This window comes from Drosophila persimilis, unplaced genomic scaffold, assembly GCF_003286085.1.
Source record: "Drosophila persimilis strain 14011-0111.01,24,50 unplaced genomic scaffold, DperRS2 tig00000477-arrow-pilon, whole genome shotgun sequence".
NCBI lineage: Eukaryota > Metazoa > Arthropoda > Insecta > Diptera > Drosophilidae > Drosophila > Drosophila persimilis.
The window spans coordinates 1,158,282-1,181,327 of NW_020825313.1; the positions used below are offsets into that span (position 1 = coordinate 1,158,282).

Here is a 23,046-nt window from a genome sequence, read left to right on the forward strand (position 1 = left end):
TATCCAAGCGACAGTTTTTATTTAAGACACTTGGCTGATTCACATTCTTTATTTGAAAGGATGACGATGTAGGAGCAAACTTGAGACCTGGCTCAAGTCAAATCGGACAAGAACTAGTATTTCATACTAATTGCTATGACACATTAGCTACGTGAAAGTGACGTGAGGCTCTTCGTTTCGAGGCCGCTAACTATTTTCCGAATAAAAAAACAATTTTTTCCGTCGTTTTCTTTTTAATTGATCGTCAACAAACAATGTAGTAATTAAATAAAATCAAATATAATTTATTGAAAACTAAATCACCAGGGTCTCATCTCTTGTATTAGTCTGTCATCTCTATCATTATTTGTTGATCGTATTTCCGCAGACATCAGTCCAACTAACTATGAAGTTAAGAAGCCATAATATAAAAACTTAATAGGAAAGGCAGGCAGTGTTGGCGAGAGATCTAGTTTAGCCTTGTAATTGAACTCGTAGCAGCACTTAACAATATTCCTCCCCAACAAGTTCTGAATCGCCTCCATGGCTGGCGCCCTAGCATCTCGAGATACCTTTCAGAGGACGGTTTTAGGTTATTGTAAAGACGTTCATACATGACCACGCCGTATATATGATGAATGGAGAATACAACTAGTAGATACATTTTAAGAGAATTGTCTTTTTTTCATTTTTGAAAAATCTAATTAAGTTAAAAATAAAATTCAGAAGTTATTAATTTAGAAAGCTATAATGAGCTAATGCCCTGCCCCACTGTGCGTCGTCTCGATCCTTCCACCCAAATTTTTTTTTCTGCGAGTGTATTTATTTATGTATTGTTCTGAACAACTCTGATCTATGAGTGACTTTACTTTATTTTCGACTCGTGGCTATTCCCTTGAGTTTTTACATTTTTCGACACCCTTACGAACTCTGTTTAAAAAAATATCCAATTCGGTCTAGCCGTTCAGGAGTGCTATAATACTAACAGTAACCGGGTATATATTATTGATCAACATCAACAGCCGAGTTAATATAGCCATGTGTGTCTATCCGCTCGTCCATCTTGATGAGAGCCTATATCTCGGCACTAAAAAAGCTAGTGAAACCAGATTTTGTATCCAGACTCTTGCGATATCTGAGTGTTACAATTTCGCGATATCAAAAAGACAGAGAGAGCATGTGGCTTTATATTGAGTTCGTTACCGATTCAGCCGTTTACGTATAAAATACGAGGGATGTTGATTTATAAGCTAAGAATGCTTAGATCAGCTTAGTTTACCTTATATTGATAAAGCTCCATGCATTGCCACTGTACAATGAATTCAATCAGGATTAATCTCTTGAGGTCGTTTAAAAACGGTTGTTGTACTAAGACAAATTGTTGCTGTGGACGATTGGCTATTTAGAACGCCATGCGACATTCCATGAGGTACAGAAATCTTTGGGCATTATAGGGACAGAGTATATTGTAACGAATGGATATACGAATATGGAGAGCTAAAAGTTGAACAGTTGAAGAAGGAATTAGCTGAGCGGGGTTTATCGACAAGTGGTTTGAAAGCCGAACCTCAGCTACGGTTAAAATCTGCAATGGAGAGAGCAGGCCTCAATTTCGAGGATTATGAGTTCTTGGATGAGCAAGGGTCCAGGTCGACAGTGGAGGAGAAGCAGCCGGTGGCAGACAATAGCCAAATGATGGCGATGTTGAATCTGAAGGCAGTCCTCCCAGTTGGTGGAAGTCTCCAGCAAATTTCAGAGCAGCTCAAATCCGAGCCGCAGGCAGAACGATCCTCGTCGAGTAACCTTCACATCAGATGACCAGCAGCCAAAAAGAACTGACCAGCAAAGCCGATACCCTCCAGCACAAAGAAAAAATGGCCCTAAAAGAAACACAAAAGATCAACGACCTGAATGCCACTATATCCGAAACTAATATAGAGCTGTACACGGGGCTGGAGGTGCTCCAGGAACAGAAGGGCGAAATGAATCACATCTTCGAGCTTTTCGAGATGAGGCCGACAATAAAGGGTTTTTTGCAATGGCGACTTTTTGCTGTTTTATAATCAACAAAGGAAGAAAGGATTATCACCGAAGCTACTAACATATTTGGAATTAATGATTCAAAAGAAAAAGACAACCGAAGAGCAAAAATTAAAAGCGATACATCTCGAGAGACTAGCACCTTACCATGGAAGAGACTTGGAACTTGTTCAGGACGAACAAGATTAGGCGGAGGGTAGTGTAACGAATAGATACAGTGCCGCTCAACTGAATAGGTTTCTTGCTATATTAATAATGAATCAATTTATGCAAAAAAAAATTCATATATATATATATATTTATATATATTTCATATAAATCGGTAAGTTGGTTAAAAAGATATAGCGGTTTGACTTTTGAAAATTGTTGAACCTATTCAGTTGAGCGGCACTGTATTAAGTAGGCTGACTATTGTTGTATTGCCGGATATATTGAAAATAGTCGGTCTTGACTCGAAGCTATTTGGAACAACACATAAATCGATTAAAAAAGTTTTCCTGTTTAAATAGAGAGTAAATCTCTATCTCCATTCTCAATCCGGAATACGAACTGTAAAAACGTAACAATATATCGAATATTGCATAAAATTTTGTTTTTTTTTTTTGTTCAATCGACGGTATGGGTATTTTAACGCGAGTCTAATGCCGCAAAAGTCGTCACAAGGTAGCATTTCAAACCAAATAGTCGCTTGTTCTTTCTGAAAATGCTCAACAACAATTGGTCATGTGGTTGTACTTTACTTAGACAATCCGAGATCTCACACAGCTTCCAAAACACGCTCTCACCTAACATAATTTTTCTGTTCCCAGCAATAAAAAAAGGCCGATGACTTGTTTTGAAAATACTACTTCTGAGCTCCAAAAGTGCTACAAAAAGTTTTACCATTTCAAAAAATTTTTTCTGCAGCTTTTGAGGTAAGAGCAGTTACCGCAAAAACTGTATGAATAATAAAAGATAAATCTGATTTTTTCAAAGAGGTTGCAGAGAATATCTCCTCTTTCCATTTTTCTTAAAATTGGAAATAATGTAAAATATGTGCGATGTAGTGTTTCTTTGTCATTATTCAAAGGTACCCAAGGTCCTGCCCATCTGATCACAAATGCATTGGAAAATCAAAATAACTTTTTTTTAACTGGGTTTATCGATATAAGACTACTGAAACTGTGCACGTACACCAGCACAATGTAGAATGTATCACGTGTCATGTATCATGTTTTCTAGTGCTAGTGGACCGGACGCCAGGCTTCGCGACTCGGACCAAAAAACAGTCGCGTCAATTTGGAATTATTCTTCGTAAAACCGAAGTATTGAGCTAAATTCATGTATCACAATCACTAATCCTATGCGTTCAACAGCACAATCGTAAAATATCCATCACTAATCCCTGATTAAGTTGTGCTGGTGAACTGGTGTCGATGACTTTAAATAACTTGGCTCAATGGCTATGGGAACGCTTTTTAAAGCATAGTTTTGATTAGTTGTACGAACAACAAATGGTGTCGTCAAACTCGATTCCCACTGAAAAGTTCCAAATCTTTACTGATTTAGAGGCGCAACCTGAAAACCTATTGAGATAATTGCAAAACAATGTTTTTTGTTAAATACATTTGTGTTTAAATTCAACCGTGCATACTCTTACTTAACAGAGTGTAAGTTTCCGTGTTTCTAACATTCTAACCCTGAGAAGGTAATATGAAATTGTTTATGAAGATGAAGATCATCCATCATAATCGACCAGTATAGGCATGGAGATCATCATCTACTCCATTATTTTTCGGTATCACTCCAATAATAACATCTGTCAGTCAATAAACTGCTATTAAATATTATTGTTTACGAGTTAATTTCGCTACAAAGTCAATGCTTCTGTCACCGCAAGGTATCTTTCTACTTTACGTAGTGCATCTATTAAGCTGCTATATATTCTGCCTTTGCAGTCACATTTACTGACAGCATCTTTGCCATGTTGTTCATCATTATTTATTGGGACGGCGTTTTGATAGTAAAGCTGTTGATTAGGAGCTGGCGAACCTTGATTCGTTTAAAGTTTTATATTTTAGATGATCACGTATTGTACGGCGCGTTTTCTTCAGCCGGTTGGAGAGAATTTGTATTTCTTCCTTTAGGAAATGATTGAGCATGTCGGAAATCTTATTTTAGCAATCGATCCAATAATTTAGTTGAGTGCTGTAGCTGACCCTCATAATGATAATATTTTTATACCCGATACGCAAAATGAGCATAGGGGTATATTAGATTTGTGGTGAGAATGGATGTTACACTTCCAGAAGGAAGCGTTTCCCACCCCGTAAAGTTTATATATTCTTTATCAGCATCAACAACCGAGTCGATAGAGCCCTGTCTGTCCGTCCGTCGTAGCAAAATCCGTCTGTCCGTCCACATGATCGCCTAGTGCTCAAAGACTATAAGAGCTAGAGCAACGACATTTTGTATCCAGACTTCTGTGGTACGTCACTGTTGTATTTCAAAACTCCGCCTCGCCCCCTTCTGCCCCCGCAATGTTCGAAAATCTGTGTCACAATTTTAAAGATACGAAAAACGTAAAATCGTGGAGCATAACTATATCTTCTAGACGGCGGAATCTGAACCAGATCGTATTATTATTGTTATCAGAATGAAGAAAACAATTTCATTTTCTCTCGCTCTGTCTCTCTCTAACACACACGTTTCATGGTCGGCTTTGCCTATCGCTAAAAGTGAGCGCCTAGATCTTAGAGACTATAAGAGCTATAGCAACCAAATTTGGTGTCCACACTCCTGTTAGATCTCACTATTAGAAATGAATTTCTAAATTTCGCACCACACCCTTCCGCTCCTACAAAGAACGAAAATCTGTGGCATCCACAATTTAGAAGACACCAGAAAATTAAAAACGCACAATCATAGAAAACGACTATATCTACCAGATTGCTGAATCTAGATCACATCGGATCACACATAGCAGAACACAAAAGACACGTTCAGACACGTTTACTGTCTCTCCCGCACGCAATCTTTGTCGCTCAATGTAGCCATACTGACAATGTATCGGGTATAAATGTAGAGTTGCGGTCGCAGCAGCAGCTCACAAACTTCCCCCTCGTTTATTTTACAGTGATTGTAGCTAATTCTTAGTGGTAGAGTTGGGTTTGGATTAGTTTTCTTTCACTGTTAATTAGGAATTCAATTCAATTATTCCTATTAAATAACTTTATTAGAACCACATTTCATTCAGTCCGTTCTATGTTCCATAAGAGTCGTCCAGAAGAAAATCAACAAGAGACAGTAAGACAAATTGACTTTTATTAAAACTAAATTTTAACAATTTGGACACTTTTTGATGGCATTACGCTTTATGGTTAAACTTTACCTGTTGCAGAAATACAAAATCATAATTTTTAACAGTCAAGGTTTAAACATAGCTTTTGAAAGACCCTGTAACATGATTATTTGCTCAGTGAAAAATTTTGATAGGCAAGCAAACCAATTTGTGTAAAATATCGCATAAGCTTTTATCACTTTATTTGGTAAAAAGAGTTCTGTAAAACATATCAATCAAGCAAAAAAAGATGAATTTAAAAAGTAATAACCAAATTTTAGAAAGAACAGATAAGACAAATATTTTCGTACCTATAAAAATGGTAATCTTTTTACACATTTCTCAACAAGTACTTAGTTGTTGATATTGTACTTGCATGTTGCCAAATGTGTACATAGGAAAAATAAAAATGTTTGTATTGTTTTAAACCTGGATATTGCCCTAGTTTATGTTTTTTCTATTTAATCGGAAAACCTTTCATAAAATACTCAAAAATTACGGTAATTCGTAATGGTAATTGGTATTTTGGCAATTTTGTATGTAAACATTTAAATATTTGAAATATACACATGTTTATTTTATGTACAAAATAACATTAAAAATGTTTAAAAGTAGAACAAAAATTGGATACAACAAAAACTGTATTGAAACCATTAACTATTACAATGGTAAAGTGCATTACCTTTTTTGGATATCTTCAATTTGAGATTCAATGTAGTTTGGATTTGCCCATACATATTTCCACATGTACACATATAAGAAGGATAAGAAATTAACTTCAGTTAATGTTTATTAAAGAAAGTATATACGCCTTTATTTATATATAAAAAAACATATAAAATTAGATGTGTTGAATATTTAGTATAAAAAATAAAAGAAAAAAGTGTTACAAATATATTAAATATACATATGTTAAAAGAGTAAAAACTGAATTTCACTCTAAAACTACTATACTGCTGCATTGATAACCAAAATCGTTTTTTTTTTTAAATAACGGTAGGATAGTTGATTTCTTCACCTACTAAAGATCTCACCATCAACTTTATCAGAGAGTAAAGATAAAATGGCTACAGATTCTGTTTCCTCTAAAATTTAAATTTTACTTGACAATATTGTGTTTTTTTAAATTAAAACAAATATAAGCACAATAATGCTGTCCACCTGGTGAGTTGAATTTTGGTACAGCGGTTCTTGTATTTAAAAAATCAATTCTAATGTCATTTTTGCCGAACTTTTAGTAACCTTTTTTTTACCTTTCACAGCCGTCCTGTCATAAACGTGCCACCAAAACTTCCAGATCGACCATCCTACTATGGTAGCAGCACCAACGGTCGGCAATACCGAGACGACTAAAAGGAATCGCACTTGAATTCCTCCTCCACATTGTATTATTGCTGACAAGTATTTTTACAGGTCTCAGATATACTGAGTATGATATGTATAAACTGAGCCATTGCGTAGTTCGAAATTGTGTAAATTTATATGTATATTCAATAGTCTGAAGTATCGTATCCTCATTAAATAGGATAAACTTTTTTCATGGCTTGTAAATTCTTATAAAAATAAAAGGTATTTGCTGCAAATATTTGAACCTTTTTAATATTTTAGCACTAACACAGGCCCACAGAATCATGTCCGGTAAATTGAGAGTTAAATTGTAATCAAATTTTTAAAACTTTTGATTAAAAAACGAGCGAACACAGCTAGAGCGAACGAGCGGCCCAACATATTCGGGTACATTTTTTTTCAGTTGCAGTACACATTTTGCTTCAAGGCATGGAAATCGATCTCGTTCTCGCCCTACTTATTCGTTGGATCCAATTTAAAACCATTCTTTTGAACTATAAATCTACACGTATACACCACGTACACGTATTACCACAGTCCTAAAATGATTAATCTTCAATAGGAGCTCATGCATATTATCTTGATTGATATTTATATTATTTTAAAGTATTTGTCTGGTAGGTTATGCACCGAACTGACAGGGCTAAAAACAGCCAACTTCAACTTCGTCATTCGTATTCATGTAGCGAACATGCAGGCGCAACAAAAATGGAGGGAAGCAAACAAACAAGCCGGGTAGAAAAATTTAATAATGAAGACAAAATTACTTGATGCTATTTCTTTACCGCATATATGGATTAATATAATATTGGCGGCGATTTCTCCGTTCATGGGCTATTGGTGCCACTGGGATGTTATATCCAACGCTAAATCACATTTAGTGAAAAACAAATGCGACACTCGAGTTTAAGTTTTTAAAAAGATTTATTTATTTACTTTAACTTAGCGTACAATTGTTAGTTAGCTTCCCCGACGATGACTAAGGTCGAATGTGTTAAACGGAATTAACTTGGGTGAATACTCCGACGGTGTCGCGATTGACGTTTGTCTTGAACAGAACTGAACTGCCTACTTAGATGTAGACTATTTATATTACGATGCTCGGATTGGGATTCGGAGGCGTTGGCTTCGGCTTCGGCTTCGGTGATGCAGTACGTGACTCGATCGATGTGTGGGAAAGGCGGCTGTATGTGCCTCGATCGGTATGTGGGAAAGGCGGCTGTGTTTTTTTACATTGCCGGCTATCGGCTACAAGTGGTCCACTTCGAGCGTGGGATTGTTTATGGGATTCGAGGCTGAGGGTGTTGGATTGTTTATAGTATGTGGGTGCAGGGTAGATAAGGGTATGCGGAGCATGGACCATAGATATGTCACTCCCCCATCGTTAGATTTAAGCCTGTCCTCAGGCGATTATCCTTGGATATAGTTCAGGTGCATCTCAAACTGTGCACGCTGGGGATTCTCCGTCTTCGTCTAAAGATGTTTCTATGTGTGAGTCGGGCTTAGGCTTATTGCTTTTACTTAGATGAAACAATTTGTAACTTAATCCTATTATGATTATTGAAATTTTAGAATAGTTTTTCTAAATAACAATACCGATTTTGGGTGACTGCAATTTTTTTTATTTTAATGCGACGAAAGAAAAGGGGTGCGTGCGTTCGAATTCAGGGGTTTTTCTCGACTTCTTTCCAATATATTCAAACAATTTCTTCTAAGCCTACCTTACCTACGGTGGCAAAGCGGGGTGAATTCGCCAAGAGCGAGAGAACGAGCTTTTATTGCGCTCCCGCTTTGCCCTAGCCTAACTTACACTAGACTTCATGAAATACTATCCTAATAACAATTATTAATATTCAAATGACGCTACACCGGCCCCGTTGAAGGCCTGGAAGGCTTCAAACCATTGGCAGAAGCGCCAGAAGGCCTCCTGAACGTGGCTCCGCTGCTCGTCCTTAGCTCGACCACTCTGACCCTTCCGTCCTGCCCGGCGGTTGTTCCGACCACCCTTCCTAGGAGCCACTGTTGAGGGGGCAGGTTGTCCTCGGCGACGATTACTAGGTCGCCTTCCTTTATGTTTGGCTCCTCCTGGTGCCACTTGCATCTGATTTGTAATCCCAGCACATACTCCCGGTACCATCGCTGCCAGAACATTTGCCTGGCTGACGAGACAAGCCGCCATCGCTTTAAGCAGCTCAGACCCTCCTGGTCCGGGGTCCTGGGTGCTGGGGGTGCGATGAGCGGCCCGCCTGTCAGCAGGTGCCCGGGAGTCAGCGCGTCTCCGTCGCTTGGGTCTGGGCTTAGGGGTCCTAGCGGGCGCGAGTTGAGCACCGCCTCGATCCCGACCAGCACGGTCTCCAGCTCCTCTGCGGTGAGGAGAGCGCTTCCGATGGCGCGTAGGAGTAGGCCCTTGGCAGACTTCACACCGGCCTCCCAAAGTCCGCCCATGTGCGGTGCTCGAGGCGGTATGAAGGCAAACTCGCACCCGCTTCTTGACGCAAATTCGCGTATCGCGTCCGCTTCCGCCTCCAACTTCCTCCGCAGTTCGCTGAAGTGGCGACTTGCTCCGACGAAATTTGTCGCGTTGTCGCAGTTCACGCGTTGCGGACATCCTCGACGACCGACGAACCTTTGGAATGCCAACAAGAAGGAATTAGTCGTCAAATCGGAGACAATTTCTAAATGAACCGCCTTGGACGCAAAACAGACAAATAACGCTATGTAGGACTTATAAGGGGGCCTTCCACGAATTTTCAGAGTCGTATAGACTGGGCCACAAAAATCAACGCCACATACTGAAAATGGGCGGAGAGCACGGAGCCGGTCTGCGGGTAAGTTGCCCATCATTTGGGTCTGGAGTAGCGGCTTGCATTTAAAGCAACGAATACACGACCTAACTGTCGCCCTGCAGACCGCCTGAGCATTCACTATCCAAATGCGCTGTCTAAGGATACTCACGAGTGCTCGTGGGCCGGCATGAAAATTCGTTTGATGCAGATAGCGAACGTATGTCTGCACAAACTGCGAGCGTTTTGTCAATAACAAAGGAAACTTGGCATTATATGACATAGGAGCGTTAACTAGTCGCCCCCCAACTCGCAACAACGAAAAAGAGCACCATGTCCCAGCCTCTTCATGGATGAAGGGATTCAAGCGCTGAAGACTGGGGCCTAACTTGGTGCCTTTACGAACCGTTTCAATATCTTCTTGAGACTCATTTTTCTGTGTTATTTCGACTATTTTTAGAAACGCCTCGTCGTATTCTACGGATGACGGAATTTTTCCAAAGTTGAGACTTTTGTCTTTGCATTTTCGGATGAAGCGGAACACGAAAACGAACACTCTTAGCAGTTTGAGGTGTGACGAGTATCCCTCGATTACATCCACTAAGTAATTTGGCTTGGCCGCGACGGTCAGTCCGACCGATTTCTTCCGACTTTCCATCTGTATCTCTTCTTCGGAAAGCTCGAAGTGTGGATTTCTGGGCCAGCTCTCTTCTTCAAACTTTAAGAACTCTGGTCCTCCAAACCAGATCGACTGCACGATTTCCTCTACGTCACAACCTCTCGAAACTATGTCTGCTGGGTTCTGTTTTGTTGGCACATGCCGCCACGTAGCTTCACTTGACCACTCTTGAATCTCCGCTACTCGGTTCGCAACGAATGTTGACAACGACGAAGGGTGGGATCTGATCCAATGAAGAGTAACTTCTGAATCTGACCAGAATATCATTTTATCAATTGGAACCTTGAGCAGGGATTTGATTCGGTGACAAAGGTCTGCTAGAAGGTGAGCGGCACATAACTCAAGCCTTGGGAGCGTTTTCGTCTTGAGTGGCGCTACTTTCGACTTTGCAGTCAACAAGGAGACCTTGAAACCTTCTGCAGTCTTTCTACGGATATAGACGCAGGCTCCATAAGCTCTCATGGATGCGTCGGCAAAGGCATGTACTTGAATCGGTGACATGGGATCAGTATGCACAAATCGAGGTATGGTAATCTTCTCCAACTGACCCAAGGATTCTTTTAATAAGTTCCATGCTGTTTCCAAGTTCATTGGAATTGACTCATCCCAATCTAGCTTGTTGAGCCAAAGCTCCTGCAGTAGGATCTTTCCCTTAATTACCTAAGGACTTAACAAGCCAAGGGGGTCAAACAGCTTTGATGTCACCGATAAGATGTTCCGTTTTGTCGCTCGGAGACCCATAACTGACGTGTCAATTTGGAACTTAAAGACGTCTTCGTGTGGCAGCCACGATATTCCTAACGCCTTAGTTGACTCTGAGTCCGAGATCGTTATCGGTTTAACTGTGCTCTCGGATGCGGTGACCTCAGGTGAGTTCGAAAACCATTTAGTCAATTCAAACCCAGCGGTTTGAAGAACCTGAGCCACATCAGACTTAATTGTCTTTAACTCCTCTACGCAACCAGCACCAGTCAACATGTCATCGACATAGAAGTCGGAGTCGATAACTTCAGCAGCTTTAGGGAATGAGAGTTTTGCAGACTCACTCAACCTCTTCAAACACCGAATTGCCAAAAATGGGGCTGGTCCAGTCCCATATGTTACGGTGTTGAGCTGGTATATTCTCAAGGACTCAGACGGGTCTCTTCTCCACACTATGAGCTGGAATTGTCTATCCGCATCAGCGACCCAGACTTGGCGATACATCTTCTTAACATCGGCTGTCAAGGCGTACCTGTGTAGTCTGAATCGGAGCAATGTCGAATACAGCTCATCCTGTATCGTAGGACCGACCATCAATATGTCGTTCAAGGCCACCTGAGAGGACGTTTTACAAGACGCATCGAAAACGACGCGGAGCTTGGTCGACGTGCTTTGAGGCCTCAACACACACTGATGTGGAATGAAATAATGTGGAGTTTTGGGGATTGTGTTGTCTGTGGTAGACATGTGACCCAAGGAGAGGTACTCTTCCATGAACTCCAAGTACATTTTCTGCAACTCGGGGTCACGAGACAATCTTTTTTCAAGCGATAAAAACCGCCGTTTAGCCACTTCAAAGGAGTTGCATAAGATACTGGGATCTGATTTGAACGGCAGTCTTACTTCAAACCGACCTGAAGGCACGACCTGAGTAGTCCTTCTATAATGCTTTTCACATAACTTGTGTTCAGGAGATAAAGACTTTTTAGAAGACGGCAATTCTTCCAGTGACCAAAACTTTTGTAATGTATTGTCGATGTGGATCACTGACTCTTCTCGACAACTCAAACAATTCCTAGCTTCTTGGGTGGCAGTCACCTTTGGAGTGTATCTGCCCGACACAATCCAGCCGAGAAGCGTTTTCTGCAGAGTTGGATAGTCAGGACCTTGGCGAATCTGACCAACAGATAGAAGTTCGAAAAATGTTTCTGCACCTATCAACATATCTATCTTCTGTGGCTTGAAGAAATATGGGTCTGCAAGTGGTAAGTTCTTTGGGATTTTCCAGTCACTCACGTTAAGTGTCTGATCAGGGTGATACCCCGAAATGGACCTTAGAATCCAGAAATCAACCGAAAACTCACTACCAGTAATTCGCGACTTCACCACCGTGTGTATCTTTTTCTTGACTTGTGAATTGGATTCACCAATACCAAGCAAGTTGATACACGACTCCTCCCTACGGATCTGTAAGCGCTGTGCTAAGTCCTCAGTTATAAAATTGGTTTGAGACCCCGAGTCAAGCAGAGCTCGGGCCAAAACATGTTCACCATTATTTGTTCGGACGCTTACGATCGACGTAGCCAGAATAACTCTATCCATAGCTGTCGCATGGAGAGCATGCGAAGTGGAAGGTTGATTCTGATTGGGAGGAGGAGAAGAATTCTCTGGGGGTGATGGTAACGCTAGACTTTTATTCGCCACTGTGTACCTATGCAATAAGGTATGGTGTGAGCAGCCACACACTCGACACTTCTTAGCTTTGCATCGTACTACAGAGTGGCCTGGCTGCAGACAATTGATGCACAAGGATGCAGTTTTTGCGAATTCGAACCTTTGCATTACTGCTAGCCGACCAAATGGACTGCACTCTGTCAACAAATGGCCTTTCGCATTGCAGTAGCTGCATTGTTGATTTTTAGTATTCGCGGTGGAACACGCGAATGAGCTCCGATTATGCTGCTTGCTTGGCACAGCTTTCTGCTCCTGCTTTGTTTTGTCCGAATTTTCGGCCGAAAGATGCTGATGTCTGCGATTAAGCAACCTTTCACAGTCCGTCCAAAGTGGCAGTTTGTCATAATCGAGCTGTTCTTCCCATTTCTCTTTGGTCACCGGATCGACTCTGCTCAAGACGAGATGAATAATCATCGCATTCGAGATCTTTTTATCATCGCCTATCGACAACAACGAACCATATATGGATGAGGCGGTATCGATAAGGTTCCTTAAGGACGATGCTGATTGCTGGGTCATTTTGGGAAGATTAAATAGAGCATCAATGTGATTTTTAAAGATCAGACAATCATTATCGTAGACCATTGCTTTCTCGTAGTTGGTCTCGGTTACTTGGAAAGCCCTAACTGTTCCCAACGCTTCACCGGAGAGACACGAAAGCAAATGGTTGAACTTTTCGATAATTTGAATGCTTTGGTCATTATGAACTAGAGTCTCAAATAAACCTATGAAGTTTTTAAAGTCCGAATAGTTGCCGCTGAACTGCGGCAGAGCTAACTTCGGAAGGCGAGCACGAGTTGGGCCACCATAAGCTGGTACTGCCTGTATTGTCTCATCAGCTGTCTTTAATGCGCAAATGAGAGACATTAATTTTGCCTTTGTGACAATTGAGAGTTCTTCCAACTCGACTCCAAATTCATCGTCAATGTCTATATCTTCAATCTTCTCTTGAAGTTCGCGTGCCGTGTCAATGCTACGCATCAGCGTTTTGAGTCTGCACTCGAGCTCCGTCAATACCAGCGGAATATCCCCCGCTTCTAAACGGTCCGCTAATAAACGAATGCCTTTGACACGGCAACTGCGCTTTTTCTTCAGCTCTTCAAGGACGATATTGTTGGCTTTTGAGGTCATATTGATTCTCAATACAAGCAACTGAAGGCGAAAGATCGTTTCTAATAATCGTATTTAATGTCGAGGCACTCAATGAAATAATGGGTAATTGTACCCAAACGAGGTGAAAAACCAATATACCCGAAAAATTTAGGGTAGAGCGTCGCTTGGCTGGCGCGTACACGAAAACCACACAAGAATACCAACGAACTGTACTGGTGACAAGCGAAAACGAAAAATTTCACCGCTGCAGTTCTGAAGAATTAATGTTGTGTATGCGTATGAACCGACAACGATCGACGCTAAATTGATTTGCGAGGCACGACTTTGTCTTAATTGATAATTGGATCCTACTGACACCAAACGAATATACCCGACGAAAACAGGGTAGCGCGTCACTTGGTGTTTGGTTTGGATCAAGCGCGCCAAACAAAAGAACAACGATAAGCAACGGTGAAGAGCGAAAGCGAGACGAAAAAATTCACCGCTGCAGCTGCGTATTGGTATGCGTGCTTGGCCAACGACCCAACTATACATATATTTGACACAACGAAAACGAGAAAGGGGAAAGGGGCGACAGCGATTGCAGTTAAAATGAGTTATGTATATGTGTAGTTATTGCGTCCAAGAGGGTTAGATGTACATATGTATGTATATATGTATTAATATATATGCTCAACTCTAACTACAGCATGCAATCTAGCTCTACTATGTCATACGTATGTGCCAAGAATTGAAAGCGAGGTGCAATTGTTTCAGCACAAGACAATAATTGAGAGTTTTTTAATCTTTTCGTCTTCACTCGAGCTTTCAATTTTTTGCACAAATACCTCTTGGGAAGATAGGAAATTCCAGGTGCTGTACTCTCCTCTTGTATATATGTAGCTGCAGACAGGGTATTGCACGACCGACGCGGTGATTTTTAGTTTGGTTTGTTTAGTTATTTGCACACACGTCGCGGTCACTTTGGCAATTTAGCTGCAGCACATATGCATGTACATGTATGTATGTATGTACAATAGATTTTGGCTATTTATGTATGTATCTTCACTGTGTCACCGTCACTTTTTGCCTTTCCACTTGAATTAATATATACGTTTAAATTGCGAGTCCACCCGGGGGCGCCATGAAATTTTAGAATAGTTTTTCTAAATAACAATACCGATTTTGGGTGACTGCAATTTTTTTTATTTTAATGCGACGAAAGAAAAGGGGTGCGTGCGTTCGAATTCAGGGGTTTTTCTCGACTTCTTTCCAATATATTCAAACAATTTCTTCTAAGCCTACCTTACCTACGGTGGCAAAGCGGGGCGAATTCGCCAAGAGCGAGAGAACGAGCTTTTATTGCGCTCCCGCTTTGCCCTAGCCTAACTTACACTAGACTTCATGAAATACTATCCTAATAACAATTATTAATATTCAAATGACGCTACAATTATGACAAATAGCAGTATTGAGCTTACATGTAATACATTATTTAATCGCGTATTTTCTATTACGATTTCTTTGGTTTGCAAATAAGACAATGGTTTAATTTTCGTTACGTTATTGTTTATGTATATGCTTTGTGCAAATTCTGGTATTGCGTTAGATATTAAGAATTCATTTAATTGAACACTGCAATTATGTATTTTTATTAATGCGTTGCCTTCTACTTTTATTTCTTGGTTTAGGCAATCTTGGTTTAATATGGTTTTTGGTAATTTCCAAGTTAACAATATATTGGGTTCTATGAAACTTATTTGAAAGTTTTGGTGTGTTTTGGTGTATGGACATTTTGTTGCTATTTGTTTGACTATTCCTGATATACATTCGTCATTTATTTTTCGTTTTGATTCTTTCTCATATACCTCGTTTTCTAGAACGTAATAATTCTTTTGCGTTAGGTCAGTGAGAATGTTATTGTCTTCATCTGGTTATGGGTCAATATTAAGTATAGGAATATTTCTGATCTCTCGTGGGATGTTGGAAAATATTAGTATGTTTTGATATTTAATAATTTCTCTGAATCGATGTGTTTCAGGTAATCCTGCCTTAATAATTTTGGATTAAAAATCCCTAATCTTGTTAGCTGCATGCCTAATTCAATATCCTCTATGTACTCAGTAATATGTTGAAGGTTAAATATTAGTATTTCGAATTGCTTATTTCTATCATTATCCTTGTTTAATTTATTGACAACTTCTATGCCAGAATTTACTGCTTGAAGTTTAATTCGTTAGCTTGAACACTGTGGCTAGCCAGATTGTCTATTTTCCCTTTCCCTAGATCGACTTCATCATCTTTTATCGTTCCAAATAGATATTTATAAATTGTGCCTATTGCGTTTAAAAGGCCTCTTGTTTCTTTTGGCTATTTTTATGCCGTTGAATTCACGTTGAAATTTCTCGACTAAATATTGAACTTGGATTACGTTATTAAATTGGGTTGCCTGGTCTATCTCTATATTCTTTCCGGCAGACTGTAGGACGGTGAACATTAGTAAGATTATAATCTTAATCATCAGTGCCAGTCTAGACTTCGTCAAGTAAAGACGCGCCAGCAGCTAAACAACAGCAAACGCAAATCTATCGACAAAATCCACACATAAAAACATTCAAGTGCACAAAGCAAATTCCAAAAAAGCCAATAACAAACACACCAAGTGAACAGTTACAAATCTAAGTGAAGCGGACAGAAGCCCAAGCTCGAGCGCAATGTCGCGACCACCAGACCCAAAATTGCTCACACAGAGGGACAAAACAGCTTTCTCAGAACAAAAATACATATCAATATACAGAAAAGATAACAAATCTTTCGAAAACACCTCCCCTTTTATAATAAAAAAAAAGTCATAGACTGCCAGTGTTGCGGTGAAGAAAACTCGGTTAAAAAAATCAGAGACGCATCACTACTAGTCAAAACAAAATGAAACAGCCCAGGCTACTAGACTTATGAAAATCACCAAATTCCACGACTTCGAAGTAATAGCAACCGAACACAAAACTCTAAACTTCTCCCAAGGGGTAATCTACTCCAACGACTTGCGGAACATTGATATAGACGAAATCAAAAAAGAACTCAAACCTCAAAAAGTCATTGACACAACCAAAATACTCAAACAGAAAGACAACTTACTCCATGAAACCGTCCATGACTCATCATCGTCACATGCGACACACCAACTCTACCTCAACATTTAATGATCGGTTACCAACAAGTGAAGTACGTCCTCAAACGCCTGGCCCCCTTAAATGCCACAACTGCCAAAAATACGGCCACCCTTCTAAATACTGCAGATCCCCAAAGATCTGTACTAACTGCTCAGAAGTACACCCTGCCAAAGTTTTGCAGAAACTGCAAATTCAACACCGACATTCAGAATAACAATTGCCCAGAGTTCCTCAAACAAAAAGAAATCACAATAATCAAAACAATCGAAAAAGTAGATTTCACTACCGCAAAGAAAATTTACCCCCAACGGAACTCCCATCAATTCACACCATACGCTGAAGTAGCCCGTCATTAACAACCAAAACCTCATAACATTGAAACACAATCACACAAAATAAGACCAATTAAAGACTACCGCTAAAAATACCAAACACCAAAATACCAAATGCCAAAACTATCTAAGATTATGACCGTAAACTCAGAAGCCAGACTAAGGAAAAAGATAAACTTAACCTGGTTGCCAAACAACTCAAAGACAAAGATAAAACTGAAAAAAATAAGACAAAATAAGAAATAAAAAATAATGCATTAGCAAACAAAATTTACAGCGAAGACGATCTTTAAATATCAGCCCAAACTAGTAATTATCACTAAGCCCTAGCACTAAGAAAAAACGAGGGGGAATGTTGTGAGTTGCTGCGGACACCGCAACTCTACAGTTATACCCGATACTAAGTCAGTATGGCTCTCCTACTGCAGACGCCGCTAATATTAAGCGACACCACAAAGAGTGCGTGCGAGAGCCAGTGCAAATTGATTTGTTCCTTTTGTCTATAAAAATGATCCGATCTGATCCAGATTCAGCAATCTGATAGATATGGTCGCTATCTATGATTCTGCGTTTTCAGTTTTCTCGAATCTGCAATATTGTGGATGCAACAGATTTTCGTCCTTTGTGGGGGCGGAAGGGGGTGGGGCGAAATTTTGAGATATACGTTTTATAGTGAGAGTGCGGATACCAAATTTGGTTACTCTAGCGTTAATAGTCTCTGAGATTTGTGAATATCCCCAGATTTTCGTCCTTTGCGGGGGCGGAAGGGGGTGTGTCGAAATTTTGAAACAAACTCGTCTCGGTCCGATATATTAGGAGTCTGGATACCAAATTTGGTTGCTCTAGCTTTTATAGTCTCTTAGATCTAGGCGCTAATGTTTTACTCTAAGCAAAGCCGCCTATGCTACGTGTGTGTTAGAGAGAGACAGGGCCAGAAAAAATGAAATTGTTTTCTTGATTCTGGCTATAATAATAATACGATCCAATCCAATAATGATACGATTCTGCAGTCTAAAAAATATGGTCATTCTCTACGATTCTGCGTTTTTAGTTTTATCGTATCTTTAAAAATGTGGATGCCACAGATTTTCGTTCTTTGTGGGGGCGGAAGTGGGCGGGGCGAAGTATTGAAATATTTTTGTAGCAGTGACATATCACAGAAGTCTGGATCCGAAACATCGTTGCTCTAGCTCTTATAGTCTTTGAGCACTAGGCGCTGAAGGGGGCGGACAGACGGACGGACGGACAGACGGGCAGACGGACAGACAGACATGGCTCAATCGACTCGGCTATTGATGCTGATCAAGAATATATATACTTTATGGGGTCAGAAACGATTCCTTCTGGACGTTACACACATCCACTTTTACCACAAATCTAATATACCCCAATACTCATTTTGAGTATCGGGTATAAAAACACTACTCCCACTAACATATATTGCTCAAAATAATCCAATGGAACATCCACGAATACAAGAATTATTATATAGAACTACAATCACTCATGAAATTCCACAACCCTCAAATTATTGCATTACAGGAAACTCACATAACGAACCCCATCTCACTCCCAATCCCAATTAACTTTAGACTATACTGCAACAACAACCCCACAAATGTTTCGGTGGCACAGCTCTCCTCATTCACAACTGCCATACCCAAATTCAACTCAACTCAGACTTTGACGCAATAGGCGTCACCATAAGGTCCAAATCAAATCTCAATATCATATCCGCCTACATCTGTCCTAACAAATCCTTCAACACCCGTAACCTCCAAAACGTTCTCACCCCGGCAAACGACCACACCATTGTCCTTCAACAGCTGGCACCCTTACTGGGGCTCACCTAAGGCCAACTGCAGAGGAAAAACAATAGTCTCATTCCTAGACCGCTCGAACTTCATCCTACTAAATGATAATACTCCTACCCACTTCTCAACACACAATACATTTACCCACATCGATCTCTCACTTGCAACATCCAGAATTGGTCCAGAGATCTTCTGGGAAGCTTCTCTTCAGGAAGCATACAGCCCGCTTCATCTCCACAACTCAATCAAATAACAACGTCAATAGAGAAGCCGTCCTAATAAAAAAAATACTTATCCAAAGTGCCCACCTCTCTATCCCACAAAACCCCACCTTCTCTCTCACCCGCACTGTTCCCTGGTGGAAAAAACACCTCACAGTCATCTCGCTGGATTTCACCAAAGCCTTCGACAGAATTGGTATTCACACTGTAATAAACCAACTAAAAAAATGGAAAGTAGGGCCACGAATTCCCCAAGGCTCCCCTATTTCCGTTATCCTTTTCCTCATAGCTTACAACTTACTCACCGATATCATCTCCCTCCACAAACAAATCAAATTTTGCGCTTACGCCGACGACTTCCACCTACTCATCAATCACAACAAACAAAAAAGTCTCACAACTAACATCCAAACAATATTTAACCAAATAGACGACTGGTACAATCACTCAGGCTCAATCCTCTCTAAGGAAAAATCCCAGCTCCTTCTTTATATATGCCGCAAACACAACTGCAAACCCAAGATACTCACCGGTGGCACAACCATCCAAGCTACCGACACACTCAGAATCCTAGGGCTCACAATCAACACTAATTACAATTGGATCATTCACATCAACAAACTCAAAATTGACCTTGCAAAGCCACTAGGCATTATCAAACACCTGTCTTCATTTAAATATAACTGCCACACCTCATCATTAGTGCACATCATAAAATCCATAATCATTTCCAAAACAGATTTCTGCCTTCCCATATATGGATTTGCTCCCAAATCCCAACTTAACCACCTAAAAACCATCCTAAATACAGCAATAAGCAATAAGAGCCGCCCTTGGAGCATTCCGTACCACCCCCATGAATAATATGCTAGCTGAAACCAACATCTTCACCATTGAAAGCAAACGAGACTACCTAACCGGGAAAATCTCCAAAAACCTCATCCATGGTAAATCCACCCCCCTAAATACCGTTACCAAAACCCATAAAAGAAAACACCGACTTCTCAGCACGGTAGACAGAGTCATTCAAGTGTCCCAAAAACACCTCATCCCGTTTTCCCCAATCAGAACCTCCACATCCAAAAAATTCAACATCCTTACCATCCACAAATCAACAAACATCAACCTCTCCAATCACAACAAAAACACTACCCCTACTATAGTCTTCCACCAACTTTTCCACTCTATCAAATCAGCTCTTACCAAACACAACTTCCTTTACACAGACGGCTCCAAAGCCGGGGGCATTACCAGCTACTGTATAACAAACGAGTCAGCAGTAAAAAAAACTGGATTGCTGCCAGCATACTCATCTGTACTCTCCAGCGAAATAATTGCAATACACGAAGTCATCTTAATAACTCGAAATAAACGTGGAAAATATGCTATCTGCACCGATCCCCTCTCCTCTATCACCTCAATTAGGAACCCCAACAATCACTCCTACTACGCCTCCTCGATCAGAAACTTATTATCCACCCACTTCCCTTAGATCCTAATAATCTGGATACCCAGTCACATAGGCATAAAAGGCAAAGAATTTGCGGACTCTACAGCCAAGATGAACGCCAAATTTCCCCTCATTTACACCCCAAACCACAACTCTTCCGACATTGCACACTTCCTAAAAAAATACTTCAATCCAAACAAACTGACCTCCTCACAAACACCTCTACATGGTACCAACAAAATAACAGGATCGCTACCAATAACACCCCACGCAAAAACAATATCCTTAATAGAAAGCACCAGGTCATATTTAATAGACTGAGACTGGGCCACACCAAGCTGACCAACGCCCACTACATTGACAAAACATTTCCCAGCACATGTTCATTGTGCCACAACGCTTACATAGACTTACGACACACACTATACACCTGTCCCTCACTCTCACCAGGAAAGGTGAGGTCCCTATCATTTAATAACAACGACCCCATGCAACTTATCGCAAACCCCACCAACTCAAATTCCAAAATTATCCTCAAATTCCTACAAACCGCAAATATCCTTCACAATATATAACCGAACATACTGTAAATGAATACCCATCCCAACATCTTTGTAAATATGTATAAAAGCTGACCCAATTACCCTAGAGCTTAAGGCCTCAGTAGCTATAGCTCCAACTCCTCTTAATATTTAGTTTTAATAATGTTAATCATGTTGTAGCTCCAGATTCCCAGTACTCTCTTCGGGTAGTCTGCAATTATCATATTTACTTTTATTAGATTTTTTTTCTTTTGATTTTCGTTTTATAGTGGGTGATTTTCCTCCCTCTATTTTTCTCTTCAAAGTGCTTTCCGTCTACTTGCCGAATTTCCCCTGTTCTTTTGAACGGATTGGTTGATTTGTTTTAACTAGGGGTGCACTCTTGTAGCGTGTGTCTACTTCAAAGTCGATTCTATCGTTATTCAAATAATTGATCTTCCTAACTTTATTCAGTTGGGTGTTATAATCTGGTAGTCCGGCGTACAGGAAGATATCAGCTGGGGATCTTTTTGTAGTATTATGAACCGTTTTATGGTTATAAGTGTATAGAATTAGCTCGAATTTTGTGTTTCTGTTCTCTATGTTATCCTCGCTTGAAATAATTCTTAATTTTTCATTGATCGTTTTACTGGTAGTGATTTTGATTTTCACATTTTCCGCATTCAACCATGCTTGCAATGCTGCGCACGTAAAGGCTGAATCTTTGTCGGCTTTAATGCCCTGTGGCTTGCCCATTTCGTTAAAGACTTTTATGATAGCTCTCTTTGTTTCTAACCAGTCAGGACTCTTAACTTTTACAAGGGTAGCGAATTTAGAATATACATCGATGCCTGATAGGATGGTTATTTCTAGAAGTACTTGGGTTGTGATTGTTAGAATCATTACAACTATAACGAGGGTAATAAGTTCTAACATTCCTACGATTGTTAATTACGTTCCTTGGGTGTTCGTGATTCTTGTTATCAGTTACGAAATTTTCGTAGATTTCTAACTCATGAGCTGATTTTTCTAGATTATGTCATCTTCATCTTCTATTGTATGTCTGGTGGCATTTGCCAGAGCGTTTTTAAAGATTATCTTATTTTCTGGGCTAGTCTCCAGATTTAATTTACTTATTATAATATTTGACTTAATTTCTAATTCTTCTACAAACTTTCGAATACTCCCATTGAATTTGGTGTCGTGTAGTTGTTGTAGCAGCGTCTCGTATGGAGTGTGATTATTGAATGTGCTGATTAATGCTGCCTTTAGATCGGTCCAGGTGTTGGGTTGAAGGCTTTGTGACAAAATTTGTGCTCGTCCGCACAGTTGACCCTCAGTGGCTCCGTACATGATGCTCTGTTGTCGTTTGTCTTCTGTTGGGTACAATTCAGAGATGTACTCGATCCTCGTACTCGATTTGGCAAAATGTTTGAGCGCTGCATCCTTCGAAGGGTACTGGAGTCGTTGCTGGTCAAAAAAGCTATGTCAAACTACAAATGTGGGTTCAGTCTTAAGCACGGAACACCCGAACAACTGCACAGGGTAGTGGAACACATACTAGACGACTTTCAATACAAGCAGTACACTGTGGCTTCATACCTGGATATTTCGCAGGCTTTTGATCGGGTGTGGCCCGAGGGACTGCTCGCCAAGATCAAATTTATGCTCAACCCTCAGCTGTATGAAGATATCAAAAGCTTTTTGAAGAGGAGGACCTTCCACGTAGTTCAGGATGGTGCACCTTCTTTGACCAAGACCATCAAGGCAAGAGTACCGCAAGGCAGCGTGCTTGGGCCGACACTGTACTGCTTATTCACCCACGACATGCCAAATCCCTCTGCGGTCCGAATGCAACTAGGG

At 40.3% G+C, this 23,046-nt stretch overlaps 1 protein-coding gene across 2 annotated transcripts in view; it reads left to right on the top strand.

Annotated features, from left to right (window-relative positions):
- LOC6604080 (dynamin) overlaps window positions 1-6,923 on the top strand; it is a 113,568-nt gene extending 106,645 nt beyond the window's left edge. The window contains exon 16 of one of the 2 annotated variants that reach the window (XM_026989989.1): window positions 6,601-6,661. Coding sequence is in view for 1 of the 2 variants with exons in the window: in XM_026989992.1 (XP_026845793.1) it covers window positions 6,601-6,691 (91 nt within the window). In the remaining variant the exon portion in view is untranslated. Of the gene's footprint in view, window positions 1-6,600 lie in introns of both variants that reach the window. The other variant, XM_026989992.1, reaches the window with a different exon arrangement.
- The last annotated feature ends 16,123 nt before the right edge of the window (window positions 6,924-23,046 follow it).